Genomic DNA, 23,745 nt, shown 5'->3' on the forward strand with positions numbered 1-23,745 from the left:
TAGCATATGCAACAAGTAACGACCATCTTGTTATCGTGTCAGTGACCGGTATAATGATCCTACATAACCTAGCAGCAATACCCTCCCAGGGAACACCTACAAGGAACTCCTGAAAGTTGCAATCCTGAACACCTGTAGGATATTTAGAGAGTTCCTTGAATAACAGTAATACCAGACATAACAACCACCCTGTGCATTTTGTATCAGTACCTGTCATGGGGTGGAACTCTCCATCAGTGAGAAATAATATAACAACAATATTAATAATGGGAAGTCAAAGATATGTGGCATATAGAACAAGTAATGACCATCCGAATCATCATGTCGCCCACCGCATGGTGCCAAAGAGCCTCCATAAGAACCTAGCAACAATAGGCCTCCCACAGAACACTTACATGGAACTCCAGAAAGCCACAAACCTAAACACCTGCAGGGTAGTAAAACAGTTCTTCAACCAACGGTAACAACTGTAATTAGCATTAGCAAGGGCACATGATGCAAGAAAGCAAGCTTATATAGCATCAGCCAAAAAAAAAAAAAAAAACACCATACACCCTCTCCTCATTTCACCCATCCACTCACTCCAGATGTTTGTCTAGTTCTGCCATAAATCTATTTAAGCTATCAACTTCTACAATGCCAGATAGAAGTTTGTTCCAACCATCAACCACTCACTGGCTAAAGGCAAATTTCTGCATGACTATCCTACAACTTTCTTTCCTCAATTTGAATTTATGCTCTCTCATGCGCTTTTTCTGAGCAAGAGGAAAAATCCCATCAGCATTGAGCATGCTCAAACCATTCAAGGCTTTATACACCTCAATCAGATCATCTCGCAGATGCCTAGTCTCCAGACACTGTAATTTGCAAAAGTCAAGCCTTTCTTCATAAGAGCAACCCTTTGTTCCATTCACTAATCTTGTTGCCCTTCTTCTACTTGTTCCAACAGCTCTACATTCTTCTTAAAATGGGGCCTCAAGGTGTGGCCTCACCATTGCTTTATACAAGAGGATAATCACCTTCTTATCTCAGCTAGAAAAATTCCTGTATATCATTGAAAAGACACCATGAACTACTCTTGCATACTGTCTGCACTGCTCAGAAAACTTCATATCTGCCTGCAGAATTAACCCCAGGTCATTTTCACTCTCTACCACTGTCAGTATAGTACCACACAGTTAGCATTAGTAGAGGCACACAATGCAAGAAAGCAAGCTTATTCAGTATCAGCCAAAAAAAAAAAACACTCCCATTTCACCCCTCCATTCGTTTGAAATACCTGTCCAGCTCAGCCTTAAATTTGTTTAGGCTATCAACTTCAACAACTTCAGTGATGGAAGTCTGTTCCACCAACCAACCAACCAACTACCCGCTGGCTAAAGGCAAATTTTCGCACATCTATCCTACATCTGTCCTTCCTCAATTTGAATTTATGCCCTCTCAGGTGATTATTCTGAGCAAGAGGAAGAATCCCATCGGCATTGAGCATGCTCAAACCATTCAAGGCCTTATACACCTCTATCAGATCACCTCGCCGGTGCCTAGTCTCCAGACTCTGTAATTTGCAAAACTTAAGCCTTTCTTCGTAAGAGCACCCCTTTGTTACATTCACTAATCTTGTTGCCCTTCTCTGTACTCGTTCCAGCAGCTCTACATCCTTCTTGAAATGAGGCCTCCAGACCTGTATACAGTACTCTAGGTGTGGCCTGACCATTGCCTTATACAAGGGAATAATCACCTCCTTATCCCTGCTAGAGAAATTCCTGAATATCATTGACAAGACACCATGAGCTACTCTTGCAGCTCGTCTGCACTGCTCAGAGAACTTCATATCTGCCTGCACAATTACACCCAGGTCCTTTTCATTCTCTACCACTATCAGTGCAGTACCGCAGAGTTGGTACGTTGCTCTGGGGTTACTGTTTCCCATATGTAGTACTTTACATTTGTCAATGTTAAACTTCATTTGCCACCTCTCAGCCCATCTGCTCAACCTTTCCAGATCCTGTTGCAGCAGCATAGCATCAGTAGTGTCCTTAACAACCCTGCCAAACTTTGTATCGTCTGCAAACTTGGACATTAAGCTTGATATACCATCATCAATATCATTTATAAATATCAGTTATTACAAAATCAACTAACAGTTGATACGTTACTGCTTCCAATATGCAGTACTTTACATTTGTCAATATTAAACTTCAGTTGACACCTCTCAGCCCATCTGCTCAACTTTTCTAGATCCTGTTTCAGCAGTGTACTGTCATTAATGTCATTAACAACCCTGCCGACCTTCGTATCGTTTGCAAAATTGGACATTAAGCCTATCATCAATATCATTAATGAATACAGAAAACAACAATGGACCCAACATTGAACACTGGAGGACTCCACTAATAACATAAGTCCACAAAGAGCAGTGTCCATTGTTACCACTCTCTGTCTTCTCCCACTCAACCATTGCTTTATCCATAACAGCAATTTGCCTCCAATGCCACACTGCTCCAATTTGTGCAGCAGTTTTCCATGTGCAACAGTATCAAAAGCCTTTCTAAGATCCAAATATATGATATCAAAATTATTCTTTTCATCCAGTCAGTTCCTTTGTGACTACATCATAGCATCCAATCAGATTGGTCAGACAAGACTTCCCCTTAACAAACCCATGCTGTGTCCGAGCTATAACTGAAGTCTTGTCTAGATGATCCTGCAATGCTTCTTTAACCAATGCCTCCATTAATTTCCCTGGAACAGAAGTTAAACTAACAGGTCTGCAATTACCTGTGTCTCCCTTTGATCCTCCTTTGTCGATTGGGGTCACATTTGCACATTTCCAGTCCATGGATAACCCCCCCCCCCAAAATCCAAGTAAGCTCTCATAATTATGGCTAAGGGTTTGCTTACTTTTTTTGCTGCCTCGTTTAATGTAACTGGATAGATCCCATCCACCCCGGGTGCCTTTTTTATGTTTATCCTCAACATAAAAAAGTGATTCTTGTGATTCTATCCAGTGATTCTTGCACTGCTTCTATTGGAATGGGCAACAGCCTGGAAAACAAGATGCAGGATATTTCAGAGACTGCTGGGAGTCATTGCGGGAGAAGTAAACACATGGGTTGTCTTAGGGTAGCTAAGATTAGGAACAGGTGCATGTATAGTTGCATGTACACCAATGCTAGGAGTTTGGTAAATAAATTTGATGAATTTGAGCTATTGCTCAAAACATCAAAGGCAGATATTGTTGGAATATCAGAGATGTGATATCACACAGATATAAGGAATGCAGAACTGAAATTTGGCGAGTACAATGTGTACAGAAAGGATAGACAGGATAGAAAGGGAGGAAGGGTTATGCTATTAGTTTAGTAATACATAAAATCCAAGGAAGAGAAGCCAGTCGACATCGCTGGACAATGCAGTGTCGAGTCAGTTTGGTGTGACATAAGCATTGGGAGATCAAAATTGAGAGTAGGAGTGTGCTATAGGCCTAATGACTATGATGAGTATAACAAGAAACTGTAAAGGGAAACAAAGTGGACCAGTAAATCAGAGAGTCTTATAATGGGGCATTTTAATTTCCCAGATATTGACTGGAATTTGTGGGTTGGTCACTCATACATTAGCAAGGCTTTTGTGGATTTATTGGATGATTGTTTTCTACATCAGCATGTTCGGGAAGCAACTAGAGGGAGTAATACTCTTTATCTGATTATCAGTAGTGATTCATCATGCATTAAGAATCTGCAGATAAAGGAACCACTAGGTGGCAGTGATCACATTGTGCTGAAGTGAGATTTACTCAAAGAGGTAACTACCATCAGGGGTAAAGGGAAGGGTGTTTGCTTTCATAAAGGTGACTACGATGGTCTGAGACAGTATTTAAATTCTATACAGTGGGACCAACTGATGATGTTACCAACAGCAAATTCAAAATGGGAAGCATTCAAAGAACTTATCTTGGAAGCTACTAGGCTTTACATACCAACTAAGAAATACTGTTCAAGGTTTAGGCCTAAATGGATGTCAGATGAACTAATGAAACATATGGCAGAGAAGAAAAATGCATGGGATACATATAAATTAATGGGTGACATGGAAGCCTATGATAGATATAATCTGGTCTGTAACCAAGTCACAAAGGAGATTTGGCAGGCAAAGGCAGATTATGAGAAATCCTTAGCAAAGGATGCAAAGAAAAACAGAAAAGAGTTCGTTACCTATATAAACTCTAGAAGGAAAGGGATGAATCAAAAGGGTCCACTGGATATTGATGGTTCAACAGATGAGGATCCTGCTGAGGTGTCTAACAAACTAAACGAGTATTTTGCATCTGCATTCACTCATGAGGAGTTATTCATGAAAGGGAATGTCGGAGGTGAAATAAACTCTGGCAGTGAGCTAGATGATTTTGTAATAACTGAGAGGAAAGTGGAGGAGAAATTGTTGAGGATAAACATAAAAAAGGCACCCGGGGTGGATGGGATCTATCCAGTTATATTAAAGGTGGCAGCAAAGGAAGTAAGCGAATCCTTAGCCGTAATTATGAGAGCTTCTTTGGACTCAGGGAGGTACCCATAGACTGGAGATGTGCAAATGTGACCCCAATTCACAAAGGAGGATCAAAGGCTGACACAAGTAATTATAGACCTATGAGTTTAACTTCTGTTCCAGGAAAATTAATGGAGGCACTGGTTAAAGAAGCACTGCAGGACCATCTAGACAGGACTTCAGTTATAGCTCGGACACGGCATAGTTTTGTTAAGGGAAAGTCTTGCCTGACCAATTTGATTGGATACTACAATGCAGTCACAAAAGAACTGGATACAGGGAATAACTTTGATATTATATATTTGAATCTTAGAAAGGCTTTTGATACTGTTGCACATGGAAGACTGCTGCACAAATTGGAGCAGTGTGGCATTGGAGGCAAATTGCTGTTATGGATAAAGGGATGGTTGAGGGGGAGAAGACAGAGAGTTGTAATCAATGGACACTGCTCATCGTGGACTAATGTTATTAGTGGAGTCCCTCAGGGTTCAATGTTGGGTCCACTGTTGTTTTCTGTATTTATAAATGATATTGATGATGGTATATCAAGCTTAATGTCCAAGTTTGCAGACGATACAAAGGTTGGCAGGGTTGTTAAGGACACTACTGACGTTTTGCTGCTGCAACAGGATGTGGAAAGGTTGAGCAGATGGGCTGAGAGATGGCAAATGAAGTTTAACATTGACAAATGTAAAGTACTACATATGGGAAACAGCAACCCCAGAGTAACGTATCAACTGTGTGGTACTATGCTGACAGTGGTAGAGAGTGAAAATGACCTGGGGGTAATTGTGCAGGCAGATATGAAGTTTTCTGAGCAGTGCAGACGGGCTGCAAGAGTAGCTCATGGTGTCTTGTCAATGATATACAGGAATTTTTTTAGCAGGGATAGGGAGGTGATTATTCCCTTGTCTAAGGCAATGGTCAGTCAGGCCACACCTTGAGTACTGTATACCGGTCTGGAGGCCTCATTTCAAGAAGTATGTAGAGCTGCTGGAACGAGTACAGAGAAGGGCAACAAGATTAGTGAATGGAACAAAGGGTTGCTCTTACGAAGAAAGCCTTAAGGTTTTGCAAATTACAGTGTCTGGGGAATAAGCACCGGCGAGGTGATCTGATAGAGGTGAATAAAGCTTTGAATGGTTTGAGCATGCTCAATGCTGATGGGATTCTTTCTCTTGCTCAGAATAATCACCTGACAGGGCATAAATTCAAATTGAAAAAAGACAGATGTGCGGAAGTTTATGCATCAGCAAAAAAAAAAAAAAAACCCTCCCATTTGACCCCTCCATTCGTTCCAAACGCCTGTCCTGCTCAGCCTTAAATTTATAGGCTATCAACTTCCACAACAAAAGATGGAAATCTGTTCCACACATCAACTACCCGCTGGCTAAAGGAAAATTTCCACATATCTATTCTACAACTGTCTTTCCTCAATTTGAATCTGTGCCCCCTCAGGTTCTTTATCTGAACAAGAGGAAGAATCTCATCAGCTTTCAACTTGCTCAACCAATTCAATGCCTTATACACCTCAATCAGACCATCTCACAGGTGCCTACTCTCCAGGCACTGCAATTTGCAGAAATTACGCCTTTCTTGGTAAGAGCACCCCTTTGTTCCCCTCATCAATCTTGTTGCCCTGCTTTGTACTCGTTTTAGCAACTTTACATCCTTCCTAAAATGAGGCCTAAAGACTTGTACACAGTACTCTAGATGTGGCCTGACCATTGCCTTGTATAACAGGATAATCACCTCCCTGTCCCTTCTAGCAAAATTCCTATATATCATTGACAAGACTCCATGACCTGCCCTGGCAGCCCATCTGCACTGCTCAGCAAACTTCATATTCGACTGCACAATTACTCCCAAGTCTTTTTCACTTTCCCTTCCCTGAGTGTAGAACCACACAGTTGGTACGTTTCTCTTCAGTTGTTGCTACCCATACTTTGCATTTGTCAATGTTAAACTTCAGTTGCCACTTCTCAGCCAATTTTCCCAACTTATCTAGAGCCAATTGGAGTAGCATATTGTCTTTACTGTTGTTAACAACCCTGCCAATCTTTGTATCATCTGCAAACTTGGACATTAAACTTGATATACATTGATAAATATACAAAACAACAATAGGCCCAACACCGAACCCTGGTGAACTCCACTAATAACATTTGTCCACGAAGAGCAGTGTTCACTGATTACCACTCTCTGTCGTCTCTCACTCAACCATCCCTTTATCCATTGTAGTAATTTATCCTTAATGCCATACCTCTCCAATTTGTATAGCAATCTTGCATGTGCAACAGTATCAAAAGCTTTCCTAAAATCCAAGTACTGTATATGATATCAAAATTATTTTTGGCATTCAGTTCCTTTGTAATCACATGATAGTGTCCAATCAAATTGGTCAGACAAGACCTCCCTTTAACAAATCCATGCTGTTTCTTGACTATTACTGCAGTCTTGTCTAGATGATCCTACAATGCTTCTTTAACCAGTGATTCCATTAATTTCCCCAACACAAGTTAAACTAACAAGTCTATAGTTCAATGAATAAAAGGATGGTTGAGTGGGAGAAGACAGAGGGTGGTAATCAATGGGTGCTGCTCTTCATGACTAATGTTATTTGTGGAGTCCCACAGGGTTCGGTGTTGGGTCCACTGTTGTTTTGTATATTTATCAATGATATTGATGAAGGTATATCAGGCTTAGTGTCGAAGTTTGCAGATGATACAAAGTTGACAGGGTTGTTAATGACAGTAATGGCAGTGTGCTACTGCAACAGGATCTAGAAAATTTGGGCAGATGGGCTGAGAAGTGGCAACTGAAGTTTAACCTTCACAAATGCAAAGTACTGCATATGTGTAGAAGTAACCACAGAGAAATGTACCAACTGTGTAGTACTACACTTAAGGTGGTAGAAAATGAAAAAGACCTGGGAGTAATTTTGCAGTCAGATATGATTTCCAGGGCAGGTAATGGGGTTTTGTCAATGATATATAGGAATTTTGCTAGCAGGGAAAAGGAGGTGATTGTCTCTCTGTATAAGGAAATGGTCAGGCTACGCCTTGAGTACTACTTACAGATCTGGAGGCCTCACTTTAGGAAGGATGTAGATTTGCTTGAGCGTATACAGAGAAGGGCAACAAGATTGGTGAGGGGAATGAAGGGATCCTCTTACCAAGAGAGGCTTAAGTTCTGCAAATTACAGTGGCTGGAGACTAGGCACCTGTGCGGTGATCTGATTGAGGTGTATAAGGCCTTGAATGGATTGAGCACGCTGAATTCTGACGGGAATCTTCCACTTGTTCAGATTATGAACCTTAAGGGGCATAAATTCAAATTAAGGAAAGACAGATGTAGAATAGATGTGTGGAAATTTGCCTTTAGCCAGCGGGTGGTTAATTGCTGGAACAAACTTCCATCTGTCGTTGTGGAAGTTGATAGGTTAAATAAATTTAAGAAGGAACTGGACAAACATTTAGAGAGATTTGTTTTGTAAATTTTTTTTTTTTTGGCTGACCTGCATAAGCTCATACACTTGCTTTCTTGCATCACATTCCACTACTACTAATACTACTTGTGTCACCTTTTGTACTCCCTTTGTGAATTTGTGATACATTTGCACACCTCCAGCCCATGGGGACTTCCCCCGAGTCCAAGGAAGCTCTCATAATTATGGGTAAGGGTTTGCTTACTTCCTTTGCGGCCTCCTCTAATATAACTGGATAGATACCATCCACCCCAGGTGCCTTTTTTATGTTTAACTTCAACAATTCTTTTTTTTTTTTTTTTTTTTTTGGCTGGTGCAGCAAAAGCCTCAGGCTTCCTTGCACCATATAGCTAATAATAATAATAATAATAATAATAATTCATTAACTTTGCTCTCAGTTATTACAAAATCACTTAGCTCCCTGATAGTTTGATAAACTTCTAGCACTCACCTCATTGAATAACTCCTCATGTTTAAATGTAGATGCAAAATACTCATTCAGTTTATCAGCTACCTGAGCATGATCATCAATAGTCAACCCATCTGTGTTAAGTGGTCCAATCTGATTCATCCGTTTCCTTCTGTTCAAAAAAGAACTCTTTTTTGAACAGTATATCTTAGTTGAAATGAAAAGCCTCCAAAATTAAGTCCCTGAAGGTTTCCCATTTAGAATTCAACGTTGGTAACATCATCAATTGATCCCACTGTACAGAATTTAAAAACTGTCTGAGACCCCTGTAGTCACCTTTGCGAAAGCAATAGCTCTTTCTTTTAGCCTCGATGGTAGTTACATCTTTAAGTAATTTCCACATCAGTACATTGTAATCACTGTCACCCAGTGATTCCTTTATCTGCAAATTCTTAATGTATGAATAATCACTGCTGATAATCAGATCAAGAGTATTACTCCCTGTGGTTGCCTCTCAAACATGTTGCTATAGAAAACAGTCATCCAGTAAATCCACAAAAGTCTCGCTAGTGTGTGAGTGACCAACCTACAAATTCCAGTCGATATCTGTAAAGTTAAAATCCCCCATTTATAAGACATTCTGATTTACTGACCCACTCTATTTCTCTGCACAATTGCTCATTATACTTGTCAGATTCATTAGGCCTATAACACACACTTACTCTCATTTTTCCTTTCCCAGTGCTTCAGCAAATATTCTTGCACCCTTTCTATTTAAGCGTATCCCATCCCTGTAGAAACAGTCTCTCCTGTGAACAAGCACAGATCAGGCTGAAAAAAATTCTACCCTTCGAGCCTTGCACAATCTCTCCAGGGCCGAATTGATCGAAAAGGCTCTCATCATATACTCCCGCCTATCATGTCTCGGCAGAATTGCAGACACTCTCACGTTCGACCCTAACTCTAGACTTTTTTTTTTCAACATTGACCTGTACTTGTTGAGTAAATCTGCAGATTTCTTACTCTTAATGTCATTAGTTCAAACATGTACAACAATATCACATTTTGTGCCCTTAAAAGATGATATCTGCTGTACAACATCATCAACTTTTGCCCCTGGCAGACATACCCTGGTCCTGTTCCACCTATCCTTCTTGCATAGTATATTCCCCGTCTCCCTGACAATAGAGTCACCAACAATAACTAGTTCTTTTGGGACAAGTCATTCTACCTTGGAGATTGCCTCTGAGTTGCCTGATGCACTGGACTGAGCTCTGCCATTGAGCTGGGCAGCTGAGAGCTTGATGAGCCCCTCATATTAATTTCTTCGAGGGCATTTACCCTATACCTCAAGCTCTCATAGACGCCCATCAGAATGCTGAGTTGGCATCTAATTACTTGACACTCTAGGCAACTAGCGTACACAAAGGCATCTTCCTTGGCTAGATCATATCCTGTTTTAGAAACGTCGGCAAACATTTTGCAAATTTTTTGAGACTGTGATGCATTGGAGAATCGCCCCCTTTGTTTTTCCCACGAGTCACAGCACTCTTGCTAGTCTGTGATCTTTGCTTCTCAACTCTAGTCTGCATTATGATTTCCATTTAAATACAATTCAATTAACAATGAAATTTAATAAGATGAATAATATTTTTGATTAATTGATAATACTATAATAAGCTAACAGATTCCTAAATGAGTGCTTCATATTACGCTATTTAGTTTTACTTTATACCTTATGCTATCAGTTCGTGATATATATATGCTACGCTAATTCTTATCGACTTCAATATGGCAGCTAGTTCAACAATATTGACGCTAACACCAGGAGTCGTAACTTCAAAAAATCACTAGTTAAATTCAAAATAAGAAGCTAACAAATGCTACAAAACCTATTTAATATCCCTGTAAGACACAATGTAGTATGTTAATTAATGAAGAATATGGTAAAAATTAAAAATACAGTCAGTCCTCGTATAACATGTGTTTCCATTACACGAATTCGATCATACACGATTTATAAATAGGGGAACAATATCTTATATAACACGAACCGAATTCACTTATGCACGATTCGCCTTTGTGTTTACAAGAAATGGCAGTCGCACGCGGAATCACCCCAACTGAACGCAACACGATAGGAATGAAAAGAAGAATCTGAAAATGTATTTATGTTTTTTATATCAGTGAAGGGGAAACACATTTCACCATAATAACGTAAAAACCAACAATTCCAGCTATCGGTATAATCGCAAATGCAATTAGATCGAAGTTACTACCAGTTTATAACAGATTCCACTAGCAGAAACGCAACTGGAAATTGTTTTATGGTAGTAACCCCCAGAAATGTGCTGTAATAAAATGTGAGGTGTTAATAGTGTATCTCTGCCTTTACGGTGTTGTTTATTCAGTTGCTATATGAGCGCAGCTTTGTTTATGTGTATCATGTGTGCCTCCTCGTTTTGTAATTGTGCTTTATTCCCTAAAAATGAGTAAAATACTTAATGTTTGAAAAGGAAGCGTCCTGATTCAGAGAGAAAAAGAAAAGCAATATCGATAAACAGAGGCGGACTGGGTCAAAAATTCTTACCCGGGAAAATTTGTAGTAGCCTCATACTATGGTTTATGGCCAAAATCACACTGGCCTCCAGCCCACCGGGGTTTCCCCGGTAAGGCTTATGGCCGTCCGCCTCTGTCGATTGAGAAAAAATATGAAATTGTGAAACGCTTTGAGCGAAATGAAAGACCATGTGATATTAAATGTGCTACAGATCTAAATGAGGCAACTCCGAGAATTAGAAAGAATGCAGAGAAAATAAAAACAACTTTCATAGCAGGAACAACTCAAAGTGTAATTAAAATCCATTAGATGAAGACACAAAGAATTGGAAGAGATGGAACTGCTGTCATCTGTTTGGATAGAAAATCAAACAAAAAACAAGTTTGCTTACGATAGAAGTAAAAGCATTAGCAATATTTTATTACGTAATAGTCGTAATAAAATACGTAAGTATTTTATTGCGATTATTTATTGTGTTTGGTAATGTTTTGGTTACAAATGTGTGTTCAATCTTGGGTGGTCGGCACCTAACCCTATTTTTCCCATAGGGCCTGTTGTTTATATTGCACGATTTTGCATTGCACGAGGGTTTCTGGGAACACAACTATCGTGCTATACGAGGACTGACTGTACTTATCCCTTTACAGCAGCCAAAAATCCACCAACTCATGGTTGACTTATGGTTGTCATTAAATTATTAGTCTGTGTATCTCCCTAAACTAACAGCTTTCCAACCCACCTGACACTGCTTTGAAAGCAGTAGAATGTTCTTATACCTCTTCTGTTCAAGTGTATCTATCTTCATAAAAAGTCCCATCTTTTAACAAGCACTGACCATGTTGTGAAAAATTCTACCCCACGAACCTTGCACAGTCTTTTTACAAGGCTGAATTGATTGAAAAGCTCTCAACATAAATTTTATTCTGTCATGTCTTGGAAAAATTCCAGACAAATTCAGCCCTAACTTGGTTTTTTCCTCAACATCACCTTGTACATGTTAAGTAAAGCCTCAGAATGCCTATGTTTAACATTATTAGTACCAACACTTACAACAGTATCACCTTTCATGTCCTTAAAATATGACGATTGTTATACAGTAACACCAACTTTTGTTCCTGACAGGTATATCCTGTTTCCATTCCACCTATCTTAATTGCATAAAATATTTCCTGCTTCCCTGACAATGGAATCAAGAAAATAATTACCTCTTGTGGTACCAGTGCATCCTGTTTGTGATGCTGCCATGCAGCCATATACATAATAGTAAATGATAACATTAAGTGTGTCCAGCTGGGTGCTTGATGAGTCCCTGATTTAATTCTTTCGAGGGATTCTTTCCTCACTCTGTCTGCAGATAGTACACACAAAGGCATCCCCTGTGACATTATATCCTGACTTCATTCAAGTCTGCATAGATACTGCACATTGCATGCAATAAGGCCTTGATTTGTAGGAGACCAACCTTTGGCAATTCCCTCTGAGCCAAGACTCCAGGCTCTTAGCTCTAGGTCATAAGTTTGCTATTCCAGTTCAAGACAATTTCAGTTAAAAAATAATAATAAAAAAAAAAAAAAAAAAATTTTTAATTAGTTCTATAGCACTAAACTTGAATGCTACACTAGTACCACAGTAACACAGTGTGATGTGCTAGTACAACAGTAGTAGCAATTCACTGTTCACAGCTACTTGTAGCAATAAATATATAGATATTACTTAAAATTTATGAAACACTATGCTATTAATTATACCCACACAATATAGGAAAAATAAAATATTCAAAAATTATACTAATCCTCTGTTTCCATTTACAAAATTCATAGCAGTAGTCTCACATGAGAGATCTGACATTTATGAGAAGAGTTGTTTGCACTATTTGCCCAATAGAATATGGACCTTAGTTTTATGAATTCATTAATGTATTCCCAAAAAAAAAAAAAAAGAGAAAACAAAAAATTGGAAAAAAGATAACAGAAAGTTCTCTTTATAACAAATATAATTTAATTACTAGCTAAAATGCATTTTTTTAATGAATTAATAATATTGTTCCTCATTTTTTTTCCCCCATAGCCTAGAATCAGTCCAGGCATTTACAGCTCTGGTCCTTAAGAAAGCAACATTCAATGTTTTTGAAAAACTTGAAAAAGAAACACAGCAAAAGTCAAGTCATGATAGACAAAAAACAGAATATCCTCAACCCTACAAAGCTCAGAAAAAAGATAGACGTCGACGTACTCTTCCAGTAACTGTAGAAGAAATTAATGAAGCAGAAAGAAGTGGATCATTTCCTTCTCATTCTACAATTGTAAGATTTGCAGAGTTACCTCTTCTTCAGAAAAGCAATGCAAATCGTTCTGATAGTGAAGATGAACTGTCAAAAATGAGTGTGGCTGCTAAGACTTCTCTTTTTCAGCAATTAGAAGCACAGCAAAAGTATAATAATCTTCCAAAAAATATTGATATTAAAAGTAAAATTTCAGCCAAACGATTTCTACCACGATCACAGACACAACCGGTGACAGTGGAAGAGCTTCATGAAGCATCAAAAATGGCTGGCGAAGAAAAGAGTAATATGAGTGATACTAAAGTAAAATCAGAGGCTTCAGATTCTGAAGATGATCCATCAAAACTAAGTCTTGCAGAGAAAATGAAGCTTTTTAATAAAAAAATTACTGAAGAAGTTCTTAAACCAAAATCTCCATGCCCTCCAATTCTTCGACGTCGGTCTTCATCTTCAAGGTTTAAAACACAGCCTGTTACGTGTGAAGAAATACAAAATGTCAATAAAATTTCTCCTCTTGCAGCTAGTTTAATTAAACCACCAGAACCAGAAATTCTTAGTACCTTGTCTCCACAAGCTGCTAGAGATTTAGTTTATAAAAAGGCTGAAGAAACTTTTGGTGTGAAGAAACCAAACAATAGCAAAACAGGTGTACATAAAGATGAGAAAGGCAGCAATGGACAGCATAAAGAAGGTTAGTACATTATGTAAATAATTATTTTACCTCTTACTGTGCTGGTTATTTGATTTTTTATAAAAAAAAAATTCTCTTAGATTTAAAGAAGGCAATTCAAGTTTTTGAATATTTAATCATAATGTAATAATAATTCATAATGAAATGTTATAGTCTCATTTAGTATTGTTAAAAATAACTATCAAGATTATTGTAGAAGAGTACCTTAGACTAATTAAGTACAGTATGGCATCTGAATATTTGTATATTAACTAGAAGACCATAAATGTTGCCAAATAACTGCTTGCCATGAGAAAATTTTGCATATCAAAAAATACTAAATAAGCACACTTCCCTAAGATTTCCTTCCTTTACTTCGGATTCACTTGTTTTTTCTATTTTTATTTTTCTAAAGCTATTTTCCTAAGCTCTTATATTTTATTTACATTACTAATCAGACTAATTAGTGCTAGTATATGTGATATATCTAAATTTCATACTTGGATGACATATGAAATATTATAGGCCACTGTCCTTCCCCTAACAAAAATGAAAATTACTATTGCAAAGTGCAAAATATTTTTGCTTTAAGTATATTGTAGTATTCTAACAAACCAAAGATAAATTTAAAAAAAAAAAAAAAAAAAAATTTTTTTTTTTAAAATTTAAGTATCTGTTAGAATAATATTAGAAATTTGTACTCGCATATGAGCATCAATTTTAATATTCCTCCGGTATGGTCTTCAGTTTTAATCTGATTCATTGATTATTTTTTATTTGAAGAAATATAGTCATAAAAATTTGTTTGTGTACAAAATATCCAACCTGCCCATACCCATATTAATTTTCCATAGCATTATGATTTAAACTTAAATTTTGTTCACTCTGTTATCAAGCATTGGATGCAGTTGAGAATTTATTTTATTTTATTTTTGTCTAACAAGACTTCTATTACGAAAAATATTTGTTCTTATCAGACAAACTATCGTAAAAAAGAATAATTTTTTTTACAAACATAATGAATGATGACCACCATACTAAAGTGTGCCTGTGGGCATGTTGCAATACACTGTTCGCTGTTCAGCATTTTTTGACACATCCAGTAGGTGATTAAAGGAAATAAATCCTTCAACAACTGTAGTACTTATAAAGTCATACCATATAATGCTTGTATATTTTTTAAACATAAATACGGTGCCTCTAGCCAGGTGGGCAGGAGCAGCAGCAGCAGCGCGTAGCACACACTTCTTGATTAGACTGACATTCAAGCCTGTGACCACCAAATACAAAGAATGCGGAAAGGTCAGGGAATGACCAATGCATATCCCCGGAGCAATATGGCCTTAGTTGCTAATGCTCCTAAAAACCAAATAACAACAACAAACATAAATACTAACAAACTGTAATGCAGTAGTTTGATTAAATTAAAAGTTATCAGCAATATTAGGATTAATTTCCATTTCTGACTCAAACTTTGTGAGATCCTTTCCCCTCCCTCTTACTACTTAGGGAGGCAACTTATTTCAGCATCAACAGCATGCAGCCTGAAGTGAACTTTATGAGATTTAATCTTTTGTTGCTTCCCAAAATTTTATAATCTTGCCCCATTGTTCTAGTTTTATCTGCCAGCGTGAATATAGCTCACTTCTTCCATTAGGGGCCTTATATACTTGATCAGATCACCCCTAAGGTGTCTATATTTTTTGACCACAAGTAAAGTCTATTAGGTGCATAGAATTAAGCGCCTCCGTAGCCAGGTGGGAAGGAGCAGCAGTCCACGCTTCTTGATTAGACCGGGGTTCGAGCCCGTCACCACCAAATACGGAGGATGCGGAAAGGTCAGGGAATGACCACCGTATATTCCCGGAGCAATATGGCCTTAGTTGCTAATGCTTCTAAAAACCAAATAACAAACAAACAAACAGCATAGAATTAACCTATTTACACAATTTGTAAATGTATCAATGGACAATCTGTTTTCAATATGCAAAGGACAATCTATTTTCAATATGCAAAGGACAATCTATTTTCAACATGAAGGGCAGGCTGAATACATGTTTTAAAGACCAAGAGTACCACTGTGATATGTATAATTCATTGTTAATTTGTAATGATTTGAGCTGTCACTGCCTAACTGATTAAATGTGAATTTTTGAAAATTATAGTGTATTTTGTTTTGTAAGTTTCTTGACGTTTGTATTCTGCATACATTGAGGCAAATACCTAAATTGCTATTGTTTTTTATAATTCACCTGAATATATACAGGATTTATACAAACTATATTATCTAGGGTGGTGGACATAGTGTGTATCTGTCAGCGGTACCAGTGGTCCCTCACAAAACCTCATAGGCCAATGACAAAGTCTCATTTCACCTATCCCATAGACCAGCTGTTCCCAACCTGGGGTTCGCAAAAGTGTTCCGGGGGGTTCACACTAAAAATTCTGTAATGCCGTCTGCTTAAATTTACTTAGGTATATTATTGTAAACTACAAAATATAACTAATAATAAACAATAAAGTAAAATTAAATAAAAAGTAAAGAATTGCCAAAGAAAAACCACATATCCCACAATTCCTTATAATTAGTTTACTATCTTATAGTATATCATGTTAAATAAGAACTTTTGTAGATTGTAATTTTCAGGAAATGCGTATGAAGGAAGGTTGTTACAGAAAACAGAAGTTGAATGAATAAATGAGTAATAAGAAAAAAAAAAAGTTCTGTGAGTTTGAACTTGGACAGTAAAAGTATGTTGACTGTGGCACATGTTCGGACTTCTTTGAAAGAGAGAGAGCAGTAATTATAGAAGCCAATTCAGAAGAATAGTACCCATGCAAATATCTATAGAAAAGGAATGCAGCAGAAACAGAAATTTGTGTCTATGAGACAGAGAGTAGAGAGACTCTGATAGAGATGAGACATTAATTAATCTAACTGCCCTCTTTTGAATGAAATCTAGAAGCCTGAGAGAGGTTTTGAGAGTACTGCCCCCATATGTGGTAGACCGCATTTGTGATTTCTACAGAGTCAACAACTGTTTTGAAGAAAAGTAATGCCGAGAATGGAAGAGAAATCCAGTTTTTTAGATGCAGAGAATGCAATATTTGTAATGTGCTTTATGCCAAGAGAGATTAAAAGTCAGGGTAATTCCCAAGATCTTGCCTAGAAATTGGAGCGTCAATGGAGATAAACATAGCTTTTTGTGAGATATAAGGCAGGACTGAGTTTTAGAAGGATTGAAATTAAGTTATCTTTGCCCCACTGGAGATTAGCATTTAAGGATTTGGCAGCGGATACTCGAGAAGTTGAAGCTGTTTCAGCAGGGCCAGTTTTCTCAAACTGGAAGATGAAATGCAATGTGCTATTGTCAGCAAAACTATTGATAGGATTTCCGGTCAATGGAAGAAGGTCATTAATATACACAAGAGGAAAAGAGTGGGTGAAAGAACTGAACATTGGGGAACACCAGCATTAATGGAGAAGTTAGAAGACAGAGAGCTGTCTGTCATCACCCCTGCAGTGAGCATCAGAGAGAAAACTGTATACCCAATTACAAAGAACAGTGGCAAACCAAAGGATGGAAGCTTATTTAGAAGACTTTTATGCCAAACACGATCAAAAGCCTTTGAAAACTCAAGAGCAATGACTTTGAGTTTCACCAAACTTTTCCATTAAATTTGTCCATAGATGGATAACATATACTGTCCTACCATTAATATCCAGACACCAGCCTTTAGACAAAAAAAAAAGAGCTTTTATTGTGTCATTTAATATTTTGTGCTGAAACTTTTGCTTTTATGACGGCCTTCAATCTTCGCGGCATACTCTCAACCTGCTTTTTATAAATGTCAGGTGATATGTTCCTTTACTCGGCCTTTAATGCAGCTACCAGTTTGGCTTTGTTCTTTGGGCGATCTGCTGATTCAAGTATGGGCTTTTCCTGAAGTATTGCCATAATGTTGGAAGTGCATAATTGTCCACAGCATTCATAGTTTTGTCGATAATGACTAATGGGCTCAAGCCAAACCATGAAAGGAGCCCCATACCATGATACTGCCTCCACCAAACTTCATTGTAGGGAGGATACAATCAGGAAGGAACTGCTCCCCTGGCATTCACCACACCCAGGAACGGCTATCAGACTGGTAGATTGCGAACCTCGACTCGTTCGTCTATAGGACTGTTTTCTACTGCTCTACAGCCCAGGATTCGTGCTCCTTACACCATGTTAATCAGCATCTAGCATTTGTTGAGGTGATCAATTCTGTTGAACTATTGAGGTAATTCTGTTGAACGTGTCATCTTGCATGCTAACTTTAGCAATTGTCTGTTAGAAGTCCAGTGTGCATATTTATAGAAGGTTCTGTGACATGTTGCATGCATAGGGTCTGTTTTCCAATCCATGGAGGGATGTCCGGATATTAATGGTAGGGCAGTGTAAGCCAGAATATCACCAGTGGAATGACACTGACTGAATCTATACTGGCAATCGTTGATCAGATGAAAGATTTCCAGATAGTTTAGGAGTTGTTGGTTAATTGATTTCTCCATTACTTTAGAAAGAGTAGAAGTAATCACATTGGGATGATAATTTGATGGTAGGGATTTGTCACTCTTTTTAGGAACTGGCTGGATATGAGCAAATTTCCAAGAAGAAGGAAAAACACCTTTGGAATAAAAACGTGAAAAAAGATGACACAAAACAGGGGTAGCTCAGGGGCACAGGTTTTGAGAACAAGTTGAGAAATACCATCAGGACCTGGAGCTTTCTTATCATCAGATTCATCAAAATCTTTCTTATATCCTTTTGACGGAAGACCACAGGAGGCATTGAATGGAGTGTACTGGGAATGGTTTGAGGTGATTTACCAAGATCATCAATACATGAGTTGGAAGAAAAACAGGATGCTAGCAGGTCAGCTTTATCTTTGGCTGATGTGGCAACCGAACAATCTGGTTTTGACAGAGGTGCGAACAGAGATGGGAAAAAATTGCGGCCTATAGCTTTGGCAAGAGAGCAGAATGCTCGGCTAACATTTGGACAAGAAGCAAGTTTTCTACTCTTAGCTTGTTCAAAATCTAGTTTGGACTGAATAATAACTTCTTTACAAAGTATAAATAATACTTAATAATAATTTTTATTATGACGCAATGTTGCTTATAAAAACGTAGTACTGGAAATATTTTATAATAAAAATTCAGAAAAATTATACGATTTCAGAGAATATAGGCCTAGTGTTTCGCATTAAAAATATGTTGAAAGGGGTTCACGAGTAAAAAAAGGTTGGGAACTGCTGCCATAGACCATAACAGATACTTTCAGATGCTGTCAAAGTATAGATAATAACTCATGTTTGTATTTAGAGCCACCATAACTTTCTCGTCATTTCCTTTCTTTAGGCAACATATGTTAAGGGTAAATGGACGTTAAATATACAGGCACTTTCGTAACTATGAATATCCATAGTTAGGTAAATGTGAACTACCATATTCATACATTTTATTTTTTCTTTTATAGGATAACCTCAAATTAATGTAGCTTAATGAACAATCTTTGAATTAAGATAAAGGAATGCTATTCTGCCATCTACTAATTTAAAATTAATATTAAATAATTTTATTGTAGTATTAGTAGTGGCAATTCATGCAAGGAAGCAAGCTTATATAGCCTAATCAAAATGTGCACACGCACACTCTCTCTCTCTCTCTCTCTCTCTCTCTCTCTCTCTCTCACACACACACACACACACACACACACACACACACACACACACACACACACATTTATTTTTTCATCTCTTCTAACAGTTTGTCTAATTCTTCCTTAAGTTTATTCAGACTATCCACCTCCACAACACAAGATAAGCTTTTTCGAACAATCACCCACTCTCTGGCTAAAAGCAAACTTTATCACATCCTACAACCATCAGATTTAAATTTATGTTCTCTTATGCATGTCATCTGAGCAAGGGTTAGGGTTCCATCCTCAATTAATTAATCACCTTAATCAGAGCCCCCTGCAGGTGGTACCTAGTTTCCAGATGCTGTAATTTACAGAACTTCAGTCTTTTATGGCAAGAACACCCTTTTGTGTCCCAGCCAATCTTATTTCTCTTCTCTATACCCGTTCCTACAGATCCACATCCTTTCTAAAATGAGGCTTCCAGACCTGTCTGCAGTACTCAAGGTGTGACCTAACCATTGCCTTATACAATGGGACAATCACCTCCTTGTCCCTGCTGGCAAAATTCCTGTACATCATTGCCAGAACTCCTGGAGCTTGCCCTAGCAGCCAGTTTACACTGCTTAGAGAACTTCACATCAGACTGTATAATTATCCCCAGGTATTTCTTTTTCCACATCTTCAGTGTGGTACCACCTAATTGGCATATGAGGGGCATCAAAAAGTTTGTACCCTTAACTAGAAATAATAGCCCTAGAAAGGTGAAACTTCACAGTGACTTTAATCCTTTTCTATGTACTTTCCATGTATACTAACACATTTCTCCCATCTATGGGTCAGTCGTTTAATGCTTTGATCATAAAGTCTGCACTTTTTGCCTGAAACTACGATCCCACTTCATTGATGACTTCCTGAGACGAATCAAAGTAGCATCCATGCAATAGTTTCTTCATTTCTCGAAAGAAGAAGTCTGATGGTGCTAGGTCAGGAAAAAAGTTCTCAACATCTGCATTACACAAATCCAACTGTTGGCAAGAACATTGCATTCGACATTGCTTCTGCAAAGGTGTCAGCAATCTTGGAACCCATCGTGGGGAGACCTTAGACATGTGCAGAGGTCATTTAAAATGCTATGGGCAGACTCATAACTAATTCCTACTGCATTTATGATGAAATGAATTGTCACACATATGTCACTCAGCACCAGCTGCTCAACCTTTTCAACCGTCTCACTGTCTGTCAATGTTGATGGCCTTCCTTCTCTTGGCTTGTCAAAGGCACTTGTACAACTGCACTGGAACTCCTATTTCCACTTTTTTACAGTGTCATAGGATGGACAATTCTGCCCAACACAGCTTTCATTTCTTCATCAATTTCCTGAGCTTTCTTGCCCTGCAAATGCAGGAACTTGATCACTGCTTGATACTCCACTTTGTCAACCAGTGTCTTTCCTCAGATTCCAGGCTCCACCTCTGGTGTGTGATCACCTATGGGAATGAAATTTCACATGTTAGTTATTGAATATGTAGACAACTTAATTAAAAACGGCATCTTCTTACTGATGTTTTATCTAGGTCAGGATACAAACTTTTTGATACCCCCTCGTATTTATTTGTGATTACTGCTGCCCTTATGGTACCCTGAATTTGTCAATGTTAAACCCAGGGGCTCACATCTGATGAATGGGCTTGGCACACTTAGGGTCCTGAGCTGGATATCATCATTCTTCTTTTCTTGGTGATTCCCTTCTACTTCTCTCTCTCGGGGTAATTCAGAAAATTTTTTTTTTGGCTGGTGCAGCATAAGCCTCAGGTTTCCTTGCACCATATGGCTAATAATTATAATAATAAACCTCAGCTGCCACGTCTTGTTTGCAGCATCATACCCCAATTGTTGCCTTTAACCACCTTTATATCATCAGTAAACTTGGATATTAAATGATATATCTTCATCAATATTGTTAATAAATATTGAAAACAACAAAGGGCCCAGCACTGAACTTTGAGGAACTCCACTAATATTATTAGTCCAAGGAGAGCAGTGCTTATTAATAACCACTCTCTGTCATCTGCCACTGAGCTATCCCCTTTATCCACAGCAGTAACTTGCTTTCTAATATTATACTACTCTAATTTATATAGCAGTCTTAAATGTGGAATTTTATCAAAAGCTTTCTTGAAATCTAAATATACAATGTCAAAATTATTTTTTACCTCCAGTTCCTTTGTTACTACATTGTAGTAGCCAGTCAACTTGATCAGACAAGAACTTCCCTTAATGAATCCATGCTGTGATTGCTGTATAACTGTGTTACTGTCAAGAAGCCCTGCATTACTTCTTTGATCACTGACTCAATTTTTCCCCTGGAACAGAAGTCAAGCTTAAAGGTCTGTAATTACTCATTTCACCCTTTGATCCCCTCCTTGCCTTCATGAGTAGGGGAGAGACAATTACTCATTTCTAAAGCATAGGAACTTCCACTGAATCCAAGGATGTTCTCATAATTATTGCTAAAGGTTTACTTACCTCTTTTGCTGCTTCTTTTAGTATAATTTGATAGATTCCATCAGCCTCAGGTGCCTTATTTACCTTCACCCTTGACAATTTCTCTTTCATTTTCCTCTCATTTATCTCAGAATCATTGAACTCCCAGTTATGAGTTGGTATATTTCTGATATGCTCATCCCTAAATACTTTAATATAACATAACTGCTGCAGGTGGTTACTTCATATGTTGTTTCAAGATTTTATCGAATCTCTTAATCAGGCCAAAATGGCAAAATAACAAATATCTACAGGGCCACCTGCGTTAACACTACAGCCAAACCAATCATGGCCGGGGGCCTCATGCAAAGACGGTTTTTTTCTTTCTTTCTTTCTCTTTATTGTAGAAGATTATTAAAAATTCTTTACAGAATTTAAATAGTGTTAATAAATCTGATATAATATTATTGCATATTTACTTTTCTTTTAATTTCTGGGCAAACCATTGATGCTATACAAAAGCTAATGCCATATTTCAAATCAGCATATCCAAATTCATAAATAAATGCCAAGAAATGCAGATGATATCTACTGAAATCTACTTAGGTGAGTAGATGATATCTACTCACCTAAGTAGATGATATCTACTCACCTAAGTACAATACATCATTTCAGTAGATATCATCTGCAAATTTAAATTCAAAGATTTTATTTTATTACGTGGTTCGGATAGCCCTGGATTTTGGCATTGAGAGTGGTGGTTGAACATCATCCTAGACCTATTGTCTGATCCCTTATACCCCCCCCCCCATTGTTACTAGCTTCTGCTATTTGTTCCATCTTCTGGATATGGTTTTATTCCTGTTTTTCTTAAATTAAACTCCACTCACCTAAGTAATATATTATTGTAGCATACATTAGCATTAGTAGAGGCATTTGATGCAAGAAAGCAAGCTTATGCAGCATCAGCCAAAAAAAAAAAAAAATAAATAAATAAATAAATAAAAAATAACCACTTCCACTTCACCCCTCTGTTCGTTCGAAATACCTGTCCAGCTGAGCTTTAAACTTATTTAGGCTATCAACTTCCACAACAAGGGATGGAAGTCTGTTCCACCAACCAACCACCCGCTGGCTAAAGGCAAATTTCCGCACGTCTATCCTACATCTGTCTTTCCTCAATTTGAATTTATGCCCTCTCAGGTGATTATTCTGAGCAAGAGGCAGAATCCTATCAGCATTGAGCATGCTCAAACCATTCAAGGCTTTATACACCTCTATCAGATCACCTCGCTGGTGCCTAGTCTCCAGACACTGTAATTTGCAAAACTTAAGCCTTTCTTCATAAGAGCACCCCATTGTTCCATTCACTACTCTTGTTGCCCTTCTCTGTACTCATTCCAGCAGCTCTACATCTTTCTTGAAATGAGGCCTCCAGGCCTGTATACAGTACTCTAGGTGTGGTCTGACCATTGCCTTATACAATGGAATAATCACCTCCTTATCCCTGCTTGGATTTTATGTATTTCTTAACTAATAGCATAACCCCTCCTCTGTAGACATTGTACTCCCCAAATTCCAGTTCTGCATTCCTTATATCTGTGTGACACCACATCTCTGAA

At 37.9% G+C, this 23,745-nt stretch overlaps 1 protein-coding gene across 1 annotated transcript in view; it reads left to right on the forward strand.

The window, feature by feature from the left end:
- Positions 1–23,745, forward strand: part of LOC150075981 (uncharacterized) — a 701,253-nt gene that overhangs the window by 444,091 nt on the left and 233,417 nt on the right. The window contains 1 exon segment of the mRNA XM_090387465.1: positions 13,069–13,973. Coding sequence (XP_090243591.1) covers positions 13,069–13,973 — 905 coding nt within the window.

This window comes from Mastigoproctus giganteus, chromosome 13 (assembly GCF_048544385.1).
Source record: "Mastigoproctus giganteus isolate SK-2022 chromosome 13, ASM4854438v1, whole genome shotgun sequence".
NCBI lineage: Eukaryota > Metazoa > Arthropoda > Arachnida > Uropygi > Thelyphonidae > Mastigoproctus > Mastigoproctus giganteus.